This window comes from Phyllobates terribilis, unplaced genomic scaffold, assembly GCF_046119375.1.
Source record: "Phyllobates terribilis strain yellow unplaced genomic scaffold, ASM4611937v1 Scaffold_13__5_contigs__length_258822181, whole genome shotgun sequence".
NCBI lineage: Eukaryota > Metazoa > Chordata > Amphibia > Anura > Dendrobatidae > Phyllobates > Phyllobates terribilis.
The window spans coordinates 121,584,761-121,603,272 of NW_027362773.1; the positions used below are offsets into that span (position 1 = coordinate 121,584,761).

Genomic DNA, 18,512 nt, shown 5'->3' on the forward strand with positions numbered 1-18,512 from the left:
ACCGTAAACAGAAAAATTAAGTTTTTTTAGTCGTCGTTTCAATACCACCAAAAATGCTGTAGCAAGTGATTAAAATGTCCATCCCAAAATTATATATAAAAAAGTAATTTCGCCCTGCATAAAATAAGCCATCACATAGCTCCATCAACCGAAAAATGAAAACGTTACAGGTCTCTGAAAATGGCGAAACAACCCCAATTTTTTTTCAAACTTCAGGTTTTTTTTCACCAGTAAAATAAGAAAAACAAAACTGGACATGTTTGGTATCGTGGTAATCGTACTAATAAGCAGTATCATATTGCAAGATCATTTTTACCACAAAATGTACACCGTAAAAACAACTCCCAAAAAACAATATAAGAATTACATTTTTCTTAATAATTTCACCACACTTGGAGTAATTTTCCTGTTGTCCAGTGCATTATGTGGTAAAATTAATGGTGTTGTACAAAAGTATAACTTGTCCTGCAAAAAAAAGCCCTTATATGTCTATGCGGACAGAAAAATAATAAAGGAAAAAGGGAAGGATGATCCAGCGTATCAGGCTAATTTCTTAAAATAAAACAAAGCTTTTATTGTGCCCATTGAAACATTGCTCTACACCAATTGTCCATATGATGCACTACAAGGATCAGGACCTACGCGTTTCGACGTTTAAGTCTTAATCATGGTCTGTTGTGTATTTGTAGAAAAATAAAGAAGTTATGGTTCTGGGAAGAAGGAGAGGAAAAAATGAAAATGCAAAAATTGAAATTGGTCACGTCAGGAAAGGGTTACGTGAAACTGCCACTTCCTATAAATACGTCATTTTTGACCTGGAGGAAATTTCGCTATTCTGAATCTCGCATTTTTGTGTCTCTGCGCCACTCCGTTCCTGAAATTTGGCCTACCCTTTCCTGTATTTAAATTTAGTCTTATTATCAATGTGGTGTGGTCCTCAAGTCTTCTCTGTGGGTGTGTTCAAGAGAGTCACACCCAGTTGGCTAATAAGACTAGATTTATATATGAGTAACAGGCAACCATATCACCATATCTCAGGACCGAAGAGGTGCAAGAACAAAAGAAAAATTATGTCAGATTCAGGAGAACAGTGATATTTATATCATTGCATCCTGCTCCATACTCAGAGGGTACATCCTAAAACTTCTGCCATGGGCACCAATAGAATTTATCGCTTCCCTCCTAAGCATTCACCAAAAGTCAAAATCTCACATTTTTTTTAGGTGTCAATGACAATGATAGGTTAAGTGTAGTGATGAGCGAGTATGTTCAGTTAACCCTTTCGGCGAGTATGCTCGGGCGAGTACCGAGTATCTTCAGCGTACTCGGTGATATGTTTCAATACCTCCGTGCCCATGATTTGCGACTGTTTGACAGCTTTAATACATGTGAAGAATGCTTAAGAAACAAGCATTTCTCACATGTATTAAAGCTGTCAAACAGTCGCAAATCATGCACTCGAGAGTGATTCAAACATATCACAGAGTACGCTGAAGATACTCGGTATTCGCCCGAGCATACTCGCCGAAAGGGTTAACTGAACATACTCGCTCATCACTAGTTAAGTGCCTTCATTGAAGAAACTGAAATATTACAAAAGTATCTACAAATGCAAGAAGGATGATCTCCTAACTACAGCTTATTTAGTACAAAATTTCTTTACTCACCACAGTCTTCCATTGTCCAGGTTCTCTACAAGTTTTGCCTACTACGGTTTGGCAATGGACCTTCAGAAATTTGGAGTCAGCATATATCTCATTCAGATCATCTTTGGAGCTGTGGATTTTCCAGCCAAGCTGATTTCCACCACAGTCATGATCTATATTGGACGAAGGGTCACGCAGTTCTTCTCCCTCGCCCTTGGGGGATTGGCAATATTGGCAAACATTTTTGTGCCAAATGGTAAAAAAAACATTCATCCGTCTCCTCCAAACTCATCTCTCATTAAAAGTCCCATTAATGTTGGGGTTTATATTTTTTTCAGACCTTCAGATATTGAGGACCAGCTTGGCAGTATTTGGAAAGGGATGCTTGGCTGCATCATTTAGTTGTATTTTTCTTTACACCACAGAATTATACCCTACGGTCATCAGGTAGGTGTTTATATCTGTACTTGAAACAGAAGGGAAGCCTAAGTTATACATACATGCATTTGTAACTTTAAAGGGAACTTGTCAGTCAATTAATGCTGCCCAAATTATGGGCAGAGAAAACATCGTTTAGAGATTCAACTGGGCACTTCAGGGAGAGATGTGAGTAGACGGAAGCCTCCCTTGGACGGCTTTTCCCTGGACCGCTCTAGTTGATTGACAGGTCTCTCTCATGTGTGTACAGAGGGAGAGACCTGTCAATCACCTGGAGTGGTGTGGGGAGAAGCTGGCCGGGGGTGGCACCAGACTAATTTTATCTCTTGCTATAGTTCCTAGCCGGATCTCCAAACTATATTATGTTTTCTCTAAAAGGCCGGAGCGTTTCTTAGAAAAACATACCTGGTTGCAATTCTGCAGGGCATACCATGGGCTGCCCGACTCTGATTCATGCTGCCCGTGGTATGGGCAGCACCAGTTGACTGACAAATAAATAGATCTACATATTAGAGGGAACTTTTCTGTAGAGCACATAAAATTGAGCTACTCCTCTAGAAGATGCTACGGTTACATCTACAACCATAACATGTACAGTGCTGGCCAAAAGTATTGGCACCCCTGCAATTCTGTCAGATAATACTCAGTTTCTTCCTGAAAATGATTGCAATCACAAATTCTTTGCTATTATTATCTTCATTTAATTTGCTTGCAAGGAAAAAACACAAAAGAGAATGAAGCAAAAATCAAATCATTGATCATTTCACACAAAACTCCAAAAAAGGGCCGGACAAAAGTATTGGCACCCTCAGCCTAATACTTGGTTGCACAACCTTTAGCCAAAATAACTGCGAACAACCGCTTCCGGTAACCATCAATGAGTTTCTTACAATGCTCTGCTGGAATTGTAGACCATTCTTCTTTGGCAAACTGCTCCAGGTCCCTGATATTTGAAGGGTGCCTTCTCCAAACTGCCATTTTTAGATCTCTCCACAGGTATTCCATGGGATTCAGGTCTGGACTCATTGCTGGCCACCTTAGAAGTCTCCAGTGCTTTCTCTCAAACCATTTTATAGTGCTTTTGGAAGTGTGTTTTGGGTCATTGTCCTGCTGGAAGACCCATGACCTCTGAGGGAGACCCAGCTTTCTCACACTGGGCCCTACATTATGCTGCAAAATTTGTTGGTAGTCTTCAGACTTCATAATGCCATGCACACGGTCAAGCAGTCCAGTGCCAGAGGCAGCAAAGCAACCCCAAAACATCAGGGAACCTCCGCCATGTTTGACTGTAGGGACCGTGTTCTTTTCTTTGAATGCCTCTTTTTTTTCCTGCACACGCTATGTTGATGCTTTTTCCCAAAAAGCTCTACTTTTGTCTCATCTGACCAGAGAACATTCTTCCAAAACGTTTTAGGCTTTCTCAGGTAAGTTTTGACAAACTCCAGCCTGGCTTTTTTATGTCTCGGGGTAAGAAGTGGGGTCTTCTTGGGTATCCTACCATACAGTCCCTTTTCATTCAGACACCAATGGATAGTACGGGTTGACACTGTTGTACCCTCGGACTGCAGGGCAGCTTTAACTTGTTTGGATGTTAGTCAAGGTTCTTTATCCACCATCTGCATAATCTTGCGTTGAAATCTCTCGTCAATTTTTCTTTTCCGTCCACATCTAGGGAGGTTAGCCACAGTGCCATGGGCTTTAAACTTCTTGATGACACTGCGCACGGAAGACACAGGAACATTCAGGTCTTTGGAGATGGACTTGTAGCCTTGAGATTGCTCATGCTTCCTCACAATTTGGTTTCTCAAGTCCTCAGACAGTTCTTTGGTCTTCTTTCTTTTCTCCATGCTCAATGTGGTACACACAAGGACACAGGACAGAGGTTGAGTCAACTTTAATCCATGTTAACTGGCTGCAAGTGTGATTTAGTTATTGCCAACACCTGTTAGGGGCCACAGGTAAGTTACAGGTGCTGTTAATTACACAAATTAGAGAAGCATCACATGATTTTTCAAACAGTGCCAATACTTTTGTCCACCCCCTTTTTTAGGTTTGGTGTGGAATTATATCCAATTTGGCTTTAGGACAATTCTTTTTGTGTTTTTTTCATTGAAGACAAATTAAATGAAGAGAATAATACCAAAGAATTTGTGATTGCAATCATTTTCAGGAAGAAACTGAGTATTATCTGACAGAATTGCAGGGGTGCCAATACTTTTGGCCAGCACTGTATGGTAGCACTTTGATAAACGAGTCCTTGGTTTGATTCGAAGACTTTCTCTACATGATTGTGTAGATCCTCCTGTGCATGCAATGGTTTATGGTGGATTTTTCTCCACATTTTCTAATTTCATTTCACAGTGCAAAATATAGATTTTGGAAAAGTTGTTTTACCAAACTGGGAAATCAGATGTAATGTTTTAGAATCAAAAATGATATAGTTATATAAGCAATCAAAGCTACTTCTTCATCATAATCATCTGATGCCGCGTGATTGAAGAGCTCAATGTTTATAGCAAAGGTACGTGCCTCGCAGATTGTGATGCACCTGATAAACTTTTAATATGCTAACTACTAAGAAAATGAACAGAAGTATACGCCAGATGTCTTTAGAAGATATACTATTTGTTTATATTTACCGATATATATATATACTGGGCTGTACAAAGATTGTATAGAACTTTATGGGTATGAGTATTAAAAATAAATATGAGAATATTTGAAGAAAAATATGGAAAAAGAGTGGAATTGCATAACATAAGGGCTCGTGCAGACAACCATATTTTCAGTCCGAAAATACCGCATGCCTCAGTTTGATCCTATATTCAGATCGCACTCGGCCATGCAAGTCAGTGAGTGCAAGGAAAACCTCGGACTGGACTCGAATGACAGAATGGAGAAGATGGAGAAACACCTTTTTTCCTGTCTTCTCCTCACTATGGTCACACTCTGATCAAACTCTGATCAGAGTGTGATTTGCATGGTCGATCTAATCCTCTCAGATGAGAGAAAATACGCTGGTGTGACCCTAGCCTAAGGAATCACTCACACTGACATATACTCTTTTATTCTAGAGAATCCGATTATGCTAATGACACACCGCAGAAGAAATGCTAGCACAGGCTTCCAGTATCCGTTGTTTCAGATGCTGCACATCTCGTATCTTCACAGCATTGACAATTGCCTTCAGATGACCCCAAAGATAAAAGTCTAAGGGGGTCAGATCGGGAGACCTTGGTGGCCATTCAACTGGCCCACGACGACCAATCCACTTTCCAGGAAACTGTTCATGTAGGAATGCTCGGACCTGACACACATAATGTGGTGGTGACCATCTTGTTGGAAAAACTCCGTTTCCTGGAAACAGTTTCCTGGAAAGTGGATTGGTCATCGTGGGCCAGTTGAGTGGCCACCAAGGTCTCCCGATCTGACCCCCTTAGACTTTGATCTTTGGGTTCATCTGAAGGCAATTGTCTATGCTGTGAAGATACGACACAAGCAGCATCTGAAGCAACGGATACTGGAAGCCTGTGCTAGCATTTCTTCTGCGGTGTTGCTATCAGTGTGTCAAGAGTGGGAGAAGATGGTTGCATTGACAATCCAACACAATGGGCAGCACTTTGAACACATTTTATAAGTAGTGTTGAGCGATACCTTCCGATATCGGGAAATATCGGATCGGATTGGATCGGACCGATACCGAAAAAGTATCGGATATCGCCGATTCCGATACCGGAAACCAATGCAAGTCAATGGGACAGAAATATCGGAATGAAAATAAATCCTTTCTTTCCTTGTAGGTTAATTCTACATGAAGGAAAACAACTAAGAATAATGTAGAATGTATTGGGGGAGGTGGGGGAGACAATAAAGGCATAGAGGTTTAGCCCAATGAAATGGAATAGCAGGAATTAATATTTTTTTTAAGACGTTCTGAGTTACGGAAATATTGACTATGTTAAGTATTTTTATATTTTATCAGATATTTATGTTTCACTACTTCCATGCTCTTCACCTTCTTTTTTACTTCTCCCACACTTTCTCCTTCATCATCCTCAGCATCTTTTTCATCCACTTCTTCTTCACCTTCTTCATCTTCTTCTTCTTCACCTTCTTCGTATTATTCTTTTTTTTTTACATTCTTCATATTCTACTTCTTCATCTTCTTCATATTCTTCTTCTTCATCATATTCTTATTTGTGGCAGGCATTCCTGTAGTTGTTATCTATAAAAGGTTGGACATTACACCTTTCGTTCTGCCCGTCACAAAAGATTTACAACAGGATTTGTCCGCGTTTAGTTTGGCCTGCAGCAGCAGGTCTTTTCCAGGGGCACCACGAGGAGGAACGGACTCACCCCCATACACTGCTTAGTCATCTTCTGCTTATAATTTAGATATTATCTTTTGCTCTGATTTTTAGTCTTATGCGTAATGTTCTTCCGCTTTTTGTTCTGCAGCTTCTTGTATTTCTGCTTCTTGGTTTTCTGTCTCTTGTTCTTCTGTATCTTGGTGCTTGTCTTCTCTTCTTTGTCCTCTTGGTCAACTTCTTCAGGGTCATCTTCTTGGTCTTCTTCGGGGTGGTCTTCAGGGTCGTCGTCTTCGGGGGTCCTCGTCTTCGGGGTCCTCGTCTTCTTCGGGTTGGTCTTCTGGGTCCTCGTCTTCGGGGTCCTCGTCATCTTCGGGGTGGTCTTCAGGGTCCTCGTCTTCTTCGGGGTGGTCTTCAGGGTCGTTGTCTTCGGGGTCCTCGTCTTCTTAGGGTTGGTCTTCAGGGTCCTCGTCTTCAGGGTCCTCGTCAGGGAGATCTAGAGTGATTACCAAGAACCATTTCAAAAAGCTTGAACTTGGAAATGAAGCAGAAGGTACAAGAAAGCTGAGGAACTACCGAGGACCAGCTGACGGTACTGGAACCCAGATGGGTAGCAGAAGGTACAAGAGCCAATGGAACTGCCGAAGACCAGCTGACGGTACTGGAACTCGGTTACTAAGCAGGAGGTACCTGTGCCAGAAAGCACTACCAAGGACCAGCAGACGTTGGTGGAACTTGGATACCGAGAAGGAGGCACCTAATTCAAAGGCACTGCCAAGAACCAGCTGACGGTACTGGAACCCGGATGGGTAGCAGAAGGTACCCATGTAAAAAAAAGTTCAAGGCCGCGAGCCGGCCGCAGTTACCAAAACCCACAGTCCTACAGGGGGTGCTTGTCCTATTGGCACTATGGAACCAGCCTTCATTGCCAGATCCCGCAGCCCACATAGGAGTCACCTAAACTGCAGGCACCATAGAGTCGGCTAACCCGACCGCAACACGACAGGACAACGCATTGGAGGCAAAGTGACGTTGACACTACCCGGAAACAGCTGGCGTGCTGGAACCAGGCTGCAAAGGAGGGAGTACCCATGCCAAAGTCACTGCCGAGAACCAGCTGACGGTACTGGAACCTGGATGGGTAGTAGAAGGTACAAGAGCAAATGGAACTACCGAGGACCAGCTGACGGTACTGGAACCCGGATGGGTAGCAGAAGGCACAAGAGCCAATGGAACTGCCGAAGACCAGCTGACGGTACTGGAACTCGGTTACTAAGCAGGAGGTACCTGTGCCAGAAAGCACTACCAAGGACCAGCAGACGTTGGTGGAACTTGGATACCGAGAAGGAGGCACCTAATCCAAAGGCACTGCCGAGAACCAGCTGACGGTACTGGAACCCGGATGGGTAGCAGAAGGTACAAGAGCCAATGGAACTGCCGAAGACCAGCTGACGGTACTGGAACTCGGTTACTAAGCAGGAGGTACCTGTGCCAGAAAGCACTACCAAGGACCAGCAGACGTTGGTGGAACTTGGATACCGAGAAGGTGGCACCTAATCCAAAGGCACTGCCGAGAACCAGCTGACGGTACTGGAACCCGGATGGGAAGCAGAAGGTACCCATGTAAAAAAAAGTTCAAGGCCGCGAGCCGGCCGCAGTTACCAAAACCCACAGTCCTACAGGGGGTGCTTGTCCTATTGGCACTATGGAACCAGCCTTCATTGTCAGATCCCGCAGCCCACATAGGAGTCACCTAAACTGCAGGCACCATAGAGTCGGCTAACCCGACCGCAACACGACAGGACAACGCATTGGAGGCAAAGTGACGTTGACACTACCCGGAAACAGCTGGCGTGCTGGAACCAGGCTGCGCAGGAGGGAGTACCCATGCCAAAGTCACTGCCGAGAACCAGCTGACGGTACTGGAACCAGGATGGGTAGCAGAAGGTACAAGAGCCAATGGAACTGCCGAAGACCAGCTGACGGTACTGGAACTCGGTTACTAAGCAGGAGGTACCTGTGCCAGAAAGCACTACCAAGGACCAGCAGACGTTGGTGGAACTTGGATACCGAGAAGGAGGCACCTAATCCAAAGGCACTGCCGAGAACCAGCTGACGGTACTGGAACCCGGATGGGTAGCAGAAGGTACAAGAGCCAATGGAACTGCCGAAGACCAGCTGACGGTACTGGAACTCGGTTACTAAGAAGGAGGTACCTGTGCCAGAAAGCACTACTACCAAGGACCAGCAGACGTTGGTGGAACTTGGATACCGAGAAGGAGGCACCTAATCCAAAGGCACTGCCGAGAACCAGCTGACGGTACTGGAACCCGGATGGGTAGCAGAAGGTACAAGAGCCAATGGAACTGCCGAAGACCAGCTGACGGTACTGGAACTCGGTTACTAAGAAGGAGGTACCTGTGCCAGAAAGCACTACCACCAAGGACCAGCAGACGTTGGTGGAACTTGGATACCGAGAAGGAGGCACCTAATCCAAAGGCACTGCCGAGAACCAGCTGACGGTACTGGAACCCGGATGGGTAGCAGAAGGTACCCATGTAAAAAAAGTTCAAGGCCGCGAGCCGGCCGCAGTTACCAAAACCCACAGTCCTACAGGGGGTGCTTGTCCTATTGGCACTATGGAACCAGCCTTCATTGCCAGATCCCGCAGCCCACATAGGAGTCACCTAAACTGCAGGCACCATAGAGTCGGCTAACCCGACCGCAACACGACAGGACAACGCATTGGAGGCAAAGTGACGTTGACACTACCCGGAAACAGCTGGCGTGCTGGAACCAGGCTGGGCAGGAGGGAGTACCCATGCCAAAGTCACTGCCGAGAACCAGCTGACGGTACTGGAACCCGGATGGGTAGTAGAAGGTACAAGAGCAAATGGAACTACCGAGGACCAGCTGACGGTACTGGAACCCAGATGGGTAGCAGAAGGTACAAGAGCCAATGGAACTGTCGTAGACCAGCTGACGGTACTGGAACTCGGTTACTAAGCAGGAGGTACCTGTGCCAGAAAGCACTACCAAGGACCAGCGGACGTTGGTGGAACTTCGATACCAAGAAGGAGGCACCTAATCCAAAGGCACTGCCGAGAACCAGCTGGCGGTGCTGGAACCCAGGGTAAATACTAAAAACAGAGTGGAGCCAGAGGTGTTATTGGAGCAAGTTTTAAATCAGTAGTACAGTGGATGTGGACAAAGCAGGAGAATTTGCCGGACACACAGCAGGGGAACAGCTGACGTTACTGAACCCCAATAACACTGGAGCAAGCGTTGACTGTGCAGACGGCACTTCTGAGCAGCAACTAGCGGTATTGGAGCCCAGGGTAAATACTAAAAACAGAGGAGCCAGAGGTGTATTTGGAGGAGGTTTTAAATCAGTAGTACAGTGGATGTGGACAAAGCAGGAGAAATTGCCGTCCGCACAGCAGGGGAACAGCTGACGTTACTGAACCCCAATAACACGGCAGCAAGTGTTGACTGTGCAGACGGCACTTCCGAGCGCCAACTGGCGGTGTTGGAGCTCAGGGATAATACTGAAAACAGAGGAGCCAGAGGTGTAATTGGAGCAACTTTAAAATCTGTAGTAGTGAGAATGTGGACAGAGCAGGAGAAATTGCCGTCCGCACAGCAGGGGAACAGCTGACGTTACTGAACCCCAATAACACAGCAGCAAGTGTTGACTGTGCAGACGGCACTTCCAAGCGCCAACTGGCGGTGTTGGAGCTCAGGGATTACAGTTCAGGTGGTAGAAACATGAACACAACAGGAGACCTGGATACTGTTGCCAAACAATTATTTATTCTGGAAGAGGACTGGCAAATTCATGAGAGATCCAGGCCTTGTTCATTTTGAGAAAAGTAAGCCGGTCAACGTTATCGGAGGATAGTCGCATGCGACGGTCTGTTAGTACACCACCTGCGGCACTAAAGACGCGTTCCGATAATACACTAGCAGCAGGGCAAGCTAGCACCTCCAATGCATACTGACTAAGCTCTGGCCATGTATCCAGCTTACAGACCCAAAACTTGAAGGGAGAAGAGCCGTCTGGGAGTACACTAAGAGGGCAAGACATGTAGTCTGTCACCATCTGACGGAAACGTTGCTTCCTGCTGACTGGAGCCGTCTGTGATGGTGTAGACATTTGTGGCGGCGGGGACACAAAACTTTACCACATTTCGGCCATACTGGTCTTGCCTTGTGCTGAGGCGCTGCTTCTGCTCCCTCTTTGTGCAGAGCTTCCTCCACTGCCTCGACGCACTGAGCTGCTTTGTAAAGCACTAGCAGCACTGCTCTCGGTTGGAATGGAGAACATGATGGAATGCACGAGTGCGTCTTGGTACTCCCGCATTTTACGCTCCTGGTTCAACGGTGTTATGAGGCTTTGTAAGTTGTCCCGGTAGCGAGGATCTAGGAGGGTGGACACCCAATAATCAGCCGTGTTGAGAATGTGGGCGATGCGGCGGTCGTTTCTCAGGCACTGCAGCATGAAATCAACCATGTGCTGCAGACTGCCAACTGGCCAAGAAACGCTGTCCCCTGCTTGAGGCGTGATCTCTGCCTGCTCTGCATCACCCCACCCTCGCTCTAGATACTGACTACTAGAGCATTGTGTACCTCCCTCCTCTGGACAGATGTCTTCCTCATCCATTGACTCCTCCTCATCCTCCTCACAAAGTGTCCCCTGCCTAGGCCTTTGTGAGGAACCACGTTGCGCAGACTGTAGAGAAGCAGATGGCATTTGTGACTCCTCATCCTTCACCTCTTCCAAAACCTCGTCCCTTAGTGCTTGCAGTGTTTTTTCAAGCAGGCAGATAAGGGGGATAGTCATGCTGACTAGTGCATCATTTGCACTCGCCATCCGCGTGGAATAATCGAAGGCACGCAAAACGTGGCAAATGTCCTTCATAGAGGCCCACTCAGTGGTGGTGAAGTGTGAACGGCGCGCACTGCGACTTGTTTGCGCCTGCTGCAGCTGGTACTCCATTACTGCTGCCTGCTGCTCACACAACCTCTCCAACATATGTAACGTTGAATTCCACCTGGTGGGTAGGTCACATGTGATGCGATGTTCCGGAAGACGTAATCAGCGCTGCAGAGCTGCAATGCGTGATCTTGCATTGCTGGAACGCCGCAAGTGAGCGCACTCTATGCGGACCTTGTGAAGCAGTGCATCAAGATCCGGATAGTCCCTCAAAAAACTCTGCACGACCAAGTTGAGCACATGTGCCAGACATGGGATGTGAGTGAGGTTGCCTAGGCCCAGAGCTGCCACCAGATTTCGGCAATTGTCACACACTACCATGCCTGGCTGGAGATTCGCTGGCACAAACCACACGTCGCTCTGCTGCTTGATGGCATTCCAGAGCTCCTGCGCTGTGTGGCTTCGATTCCCCAAAGAAATTAGTTTTAATACGGCCTGTTGACGTTTGGCCACGGCTGTGCTCATATTGGTCACCATAACAGGTAACCGTTCACGGGTCGATGTGGAGGTAGACCGTGACGGCTCCTGCAGCGCTGATTCAGAGGAACTGGAGTATGAGGAGGAGTCAATGTGTACAGACTGGATTCCTGCAATTCTTGGAGTTGGCAGAACACGTACAGCGCCACTCTCAAGATCTGTACCCGGCTCCACAACATTTACCCAATTGGCAGTGAGGGAAAGGTATCGTCCCTGTCCATGCTTACTGGTCCACGCATCGGTGGTCAGGTGGACCTTGCTACTGACGGCGTTTTGTAGCGCATGTTTAATTTTTCCCTCCACATGACGTTGCAGGGCAGGGACAGCTTGCCTGCTGAAATAAAAGCGGCTGGGCACGTTGTATTGTGGGACTGCCAATGCCATAAAGTTACGGAATGTGTCGGTCTCCACCAGCCTGAATGATAGCATTTCAAGGGCCAGTAGTTTAGCAATGCCAGCATTCAGAGCCTGTGCTCGGGGGTGGTTTGCCGAGTATGGGCGCCTTTTCTCCCATGCCTGTGCTAACGATGGCTGTAGACTGGCCTGGGAGTGTGAGGATGACTGGGAAAGTGCTGCTGTGGGTGGAATTACACTGTGTCTCTGTACAACAGTGCCAGAGATTCTTCCATGGCGATCCTGTGAGGAAGCCGAACAAGCTGTGTGTGAGCTGGAGGAAGAGGCTACAACATGAGCTGAAGAGGTGGTAGGTTGGCCTTGGTCTTCAGTGTGTTTTTGTAACTCCACCACGTGCTTGGTCCGCACATGTTTCCATATATTTGTGGTATTGAGGTTGCTGACACTTTTCCCTCTTTTCACCTTCTGATTACACAGCTTGCATTTGACAAAGCAAATGTCATCTGCAACTGTGTCAAAAAAGGACCAGGCACTGCAAGTCTTGGGAGCCCCCGCTTTGGATTTTGGAAGAGCCATGCTCCTAATGGGTGCCGAAGTGGAGGCTACAGGAAACCAAGTCTGCCCCCTCCCTCTCCCTTCTTTTTGGGCTGTTCGGGGAATCTCTTCCTCAGAGCTGCTCCCACCACCTTCCTGTCCCTCACGCCATGATGGGTCAAGGACCTCATCATCTACACCACCCTCTTCAAACAACTGCTTCTCCTGGGTAGTCTCGACAGCACAGTACGCACCAGAAAGTGGCACCTGAGTCTCATCATCAGATGCGTACTGAGGTGTGCTGCTGACCATAGGCACTGGCCCACCCGCCTCTTCAGATTCAGAGAGACAAAACGGTTGCGCATCACTGCATACTACCTCTTCTTTAAATTCTCGAATTCTGCTTGGCTGGCCCCCTCTTTCCAAGCCAAGAGATTCAGAGAACAGAAGTAGAGATGGCTCCTGTCCAGGGCTCTCTGACTGCCTGGGCAATTTGGCAGGTGGTGAAGAGACAGATGGGTGCTCTTCAGTGCTCAGGACCTGAGAGGATCTGGAACTAATTGAAGTCGATGCGTTAGCTGCCATCCATCCGACAACGGCTTCAATTTGGTCCTCCCGCAGCAGTGGGGTACGGCTAGCTCCTACAAAGCTGCGCATAAAGGACTGTTCCCTGGTAAAACTGGGGGATGCTGAGTCACTGGTGCCCGCAGCAGGCACAGAATCCCCACGTCCTCTCCCTGCAGGCACAGAATCCTCACGTCCTCTCCCTGCAGAAACTCCACGCCCATGCCCACGCCCAAGACCACATGCCTTATTCCCTGCCTTCTTCATCTTGGTAGACTGGTAGACTGATAAAGATAGGCAGAAAAGTACTAAGGGCTTAGTGTGCTTATTCCTGAACAGCTGCTAACAGGTATAAGAAACACTAATTTTATAAAGTGTGGACTAGACTTTAATATGAGCTAATGTGGCCTACACAACTGTAAAGTGGAGTGTTTGGTGAACTTTATTTAGGTTTTTTTTGTCACTACAGGGTGAACTGCACTCACACACACAGACCTTGCAGACAGGCGTGAACAGTGCAGATGCAGAGCACTGTGCACTAGCGCTGCAAGACCAAAAAAATTTCTCTATCTACTCCTATATAGTGTGTTTGGAACCAATGTAGCTGAATACGGATTGAACCACCACACTAATAGGAGAAATCAGGAAAAATGATCAATTAGCAAAAAAGGACAATGTATGAGGCAGTGACACACACTGAGTGCACTATAACCAGACGTGGCTGAAGCACACACTACAGGGTGAGCTGCACTCACACACCAGACCTTGCAGACAGCGGTGAACAGTACAGATGCAGAGCACTGTGCACTAGCGCTGCAAGACCAAAAAAATGTCTCTATCTACTCCTATATAGTGTGTTTGGAACCAATGTAGCTGAATACGGATTGAACCACCACACTAATAGGAGATATCAGGAAAAATGATCAATTAGCAAAAAAGGACAATGTATGAGGCAGTGACACACACTGAGTGCACTACAACCAGACGTGGCTGAAGCACACACTACAGCGTGAGCTGCACTCACACACAGAGACCTTGCAGAAAGCGGTGAACAGCACAGACAACTGTGCACTAGCGCTGCAAGGCACAGCGATTTATAAAGTAGCTTGGGTAAAGCAGAATAGACCAAATAGGTAGCTAAAACTGTCCCTCAGAACAACAGCGTCCTATCCCTAACTGAATTCACAGCAGAGTGAGCTCAAAATGGCGGCGGCGGCTTTTATAGTGCATCATGACATCATTTCAGCAGCCAATCACAGCCATGCCATTAGTTAAGATGCCTACATGCCTAACAGGATGTGCCCACACTTCTTAGGATCCTCATTGGCTGAATAAAATGAAAATGGCTCATTGCATTATGGGAACTTCCGATTCCGGTATACGATATTGCAAAAGTATCGGAATTAAGTATCGGAATTCCGATACCGCGAATATCGGCCGATACCCGATATTTCAGTATCGGAATGCTCAACACTATTTATAAGTGGTCATCAACTTGTAAAAAACTCATGAAAGAATAAAGTTACATTAAAACCAAGCACACCATTGTTTTTCTTATGAAATTCTCAATAAGTTTGATGTGTCACATGACCCTCTTCCCATTGAAAAAAATAAAGTTGGATCCAAAATGGCCAACTTCAAAATGGCCGCCATGGTCACCACCCGTCTGGAAAAGTTTTTCCCCTCCCATATACTAATGTGCCATAAACAGGAAGTTGATATCACCAACCATTCCCATTTAATTTAGGTGTATCCATATAAATGGCCTACCCTGTATATATAATATCTAAAATAGTCTAATAAGCTAACAGGTTGTTGCTTTATAATAATTAATTATAGTTACATGACAGATTTATTTTACAAGTGAATGAAAATATACAGATGATAGTTGTATCACGCGAAGAGATAACAGGTGCAGTATTCCTCTAAAGGACTCGTATAAGGAAAGTATAAGAATAGCGCCGGCTCCTGGTAAAGGAGCCAAGGTTTCATGATATTATTTGCATTTTATGACTTACAGCAGGGTTCCCCAACTCCAGTCCTCAAGGCCCACCAACAGGTCATGTTTTCAGGATTTCCTTAGTATTACACAGGTGATAATTCCATCATCAGCACAGGCAATAGTTACATCACCTGTGCAATACTAAGGAAATCCTGAAAACATGACCTGTTGGTGGGCCTTGAGGACTGGAGTTGGGGAACTCTGACTTACAGGGTTGATAATGACCTAGAAATACATAAAAAATAGTTATATCCAGCCAGTACATTACTGAACCTTTACATATAGTTGTTCACATGTCCACTCTCACACATGTATTCCAAGGTCTATTCTCCTATTGTACCATTGAGCAAACGTGAACCATGTGCTTATTACTCAGCAGACCTCCAGCATCCACATCCCAAGTGATGGTTATCTCCGACATCTGTGCAGGAACAGACAGGCATAAAACAGTCCCAGAGCCCTTGTATTTTCTTATATTTTATAATGCTATCTTTATTAAGGCTGCACATTTCTATTCAGAGTGCTGCATTTTGCAGCGTATAGTGTTACAGAAAAAAAGATGTTCTAACATTATGTGATACTAGCTATATTTAACTGTTTCCTCAGTAGTAACTGCATATGGGCAAAAAGATAAAAACAATAGGTACATACCAAGGCTTAAGGTTACGTTCACACATACTAAGATTAGACTAGATTAAATTTAACATTTGCCTTGGCTCTGTTAAGACACTGAGTTGCCGTTTCTGTCAAAAACACAGGGCACCCATAAAAAGTAACTAAACTTTTTCTTCATTTAATTATTGATCAGCCTTTGCAAAGTTATGAATCTTTTTAATATACTCCTTATTTGACTTCCTTCTCTCTCAAGCACCATGCTTAAAGTCCTGTTTTGACTTTCTCCTATATGCTCTTTTAGAAGCTGCTTTGAACTGCTGCTGTAGCTAGAATCCACTTTCAGACACTACTTACAAACACTCTTTCAGTCTCAGCATGGGGGAGGAAAGCAGAGACGCTTATACAGGGAAAATGTTTGGAAATAGTGTTTGAGTCCTTTCTAGAACAGCAGTTCAAAGCATCTTCTAAAAGAGCATGAGCTAGGCAATTAAAACAATGCATGATGCATCTCGGAAGCTGTGTATGAAATATAGGAAGAAATTGGATTTTAACAGGGAGAGTAAAGCTGTAACTGTCTACTTTGTTTCCTGATTATTTCTGCATGTATTACACTGATCTTTCCCTGTTCCAGTATGAGCTGCTCATTTGGACACCATAATCACAATACAGTTATGTGTATTATACAAGACTCTAAAGAAGACCCTCTCTACACTAGAGAAAATAATTCACAGCTCCCAGCAGTTCTTTCTGATCTTTATATATAATGACTTGCACTATCTATATTATTTATCTGCTTCTTTGTCTTTATTCATTATTATTTTTTCTTTTGATTTGACATTATGGTGAATTCAGTACTCGTTCACAATTTTTCATAGTTCTGATCTCATGTTTCAATTGTTTAAAATTAACAAATATCATCCCAGAACCTGTTAATTTGTGACTTCTGAGATCACTTTATATACAGTGCTCAAATAATATTATTGGCCATTCCTCTCATTAACTGTACACCCAGGTTTGGACTGGCCCACAGGGAATAGGTAAATTCCCTGGTAGGCCCCTTTGAGAGAGTGTGCCCCCTCCACCCACTCCCCTATATGAGTAGCAGTTTGCTCAGTTCATCTTGCTTCACTTTGTCCAGACAAAGTAAAGCAAGATGTAAAGTTCAGGGTTCGTACTTGACATTAGTGTCTGGTACTGAACTCTGAACACGGACTTCTCCTGGAAGTCCTTTTTAAAGTTCAGGAGTTTGGGGAAGAGAGAGAGATTTTCCAGCTTCAAAGATTGGGTCCTGATTGATTCCTATGGAGTTCAGGTACAGTTCTAGTACCTGAAGCGAAGTTTGGACTAAAGTTCGGTCGAACCTGACGAACCTGAACTTCCACGGGTCCGCTCCTCCCTACTGGTGAACCTTTGGCAACCCAGCCAAAACTGTGTACACCCATGGTTAGATGTGCAGTGAGAGTATAGTGTATTATCCTGAGAATTTGTAGAAATTATTACAAGGTTATTCAAGGGGTATCATTTCTCCTTGTGGAGAGTGACATGTTAAGCATGTCATGGTGAGGAGACTTTGGAAGTCGCAATGCTTCTCTGGGAAATATGTAAATTGTATCTTCAGAGAGGAAGAGGACCAGAACTCTGGTGCCACCTACAGGAAGCAGCAATCCTAAAAGTCAATAGTGACCCTTTAACAAATCTTATCACATGACTTAGGATATAAGCCATAACCAGAAACTCAATTTGCAGACACTGTGTTTCGGGGTACTGCCCCACGTCAGTGCAAAGTGTGAGTTCTGGTTCCTGTAGGCGGCACTAGAGTTCTGGTCCTCTTCCTCTCTGAAGAGACAATTTACAAGGTTATTCACATTTTAGTCTTTCATACAGATACTGGTTATTAAAACTTCCCAGTGTTTTTATAACTTCCTTTAAATTATTTGGGAGTTACAGAGATAGCGTAGCTCAGCCGCTCTTGTCTGCTTCTGTATCTCCACTTCCAGTGGACGCCACATATTCGTGGTTATTCCTTCTCATCCATGAAAGGCTGAGAAGGGAATAGCCCTCTAAGGCTATATGACGTGCCCCCTGGGCCTGTGCTGCTGCTGCTGTGCAGGGGGAATACCCGGAGCCGGATCGCTGGGGGTTGTAGTTCTCCGTGGCGGTGACCCGGTCCGTGCCCAGGGTGGTCAAACCAGTGGCAGTCTGTATGGTAATAAGTGTCCGACTACGCCACCCGTGGATTGCGGTCAGTGGGGACCGCCGCTGCACTGCAGACCGCTGAGGCTGATGTTGTTTGTGCAGCTGAGTATGGGATGACTCCCCACGGGAGGAGTATTGCCTCAGGGCAGCTAGTGTGGATAATGATGGGAGTGATGGTGCGAGTGTCCCAGTACTGATGGTGCTGGTGCGGCGATGAAACACAGAGACTTGTGGTGCAGTTTCCAAAGCTTTACTCACTGTTGTTGTTCAGATCACTTCGGCCAGCAGTGACCGCCCGAGCCGTGCTGCGTCCACCAGGTGAGGGACTCGGTCAACTCCCAGGCAATTCCAGAGTGCGGTTCAGAGCTCCCCTCTCTTCCTTT

The 18,512-nt window shown here is 45.7% G+C and overlaps 1 protein-coding gene across 1 annotated transcript in view; it reads left to right on the forward strand.

The window, feature by feature from the left end:
* The window catches only part of LOC141174579 (solute carrier family 22 member 6-A-like), a 93,539-nt gene that overhangs the window by 58,338 nt on the left and 16,689 nt on the right, over positions 1–18,512 (forward strand). The window contains exons 8-9 of the mRNA XM_073659517.1: positions 1,688–1,902; positions 1,985–2,093. Coding sequence (XP_073515618.1) covers positions 1,688–1,902; positions 1,985–2,093 — 324 coding nt within the window. The remainder of the gene's footprint in view (positions 1–1,687; positions 1,903–1,984; positions 2,094–18,512) is intronic.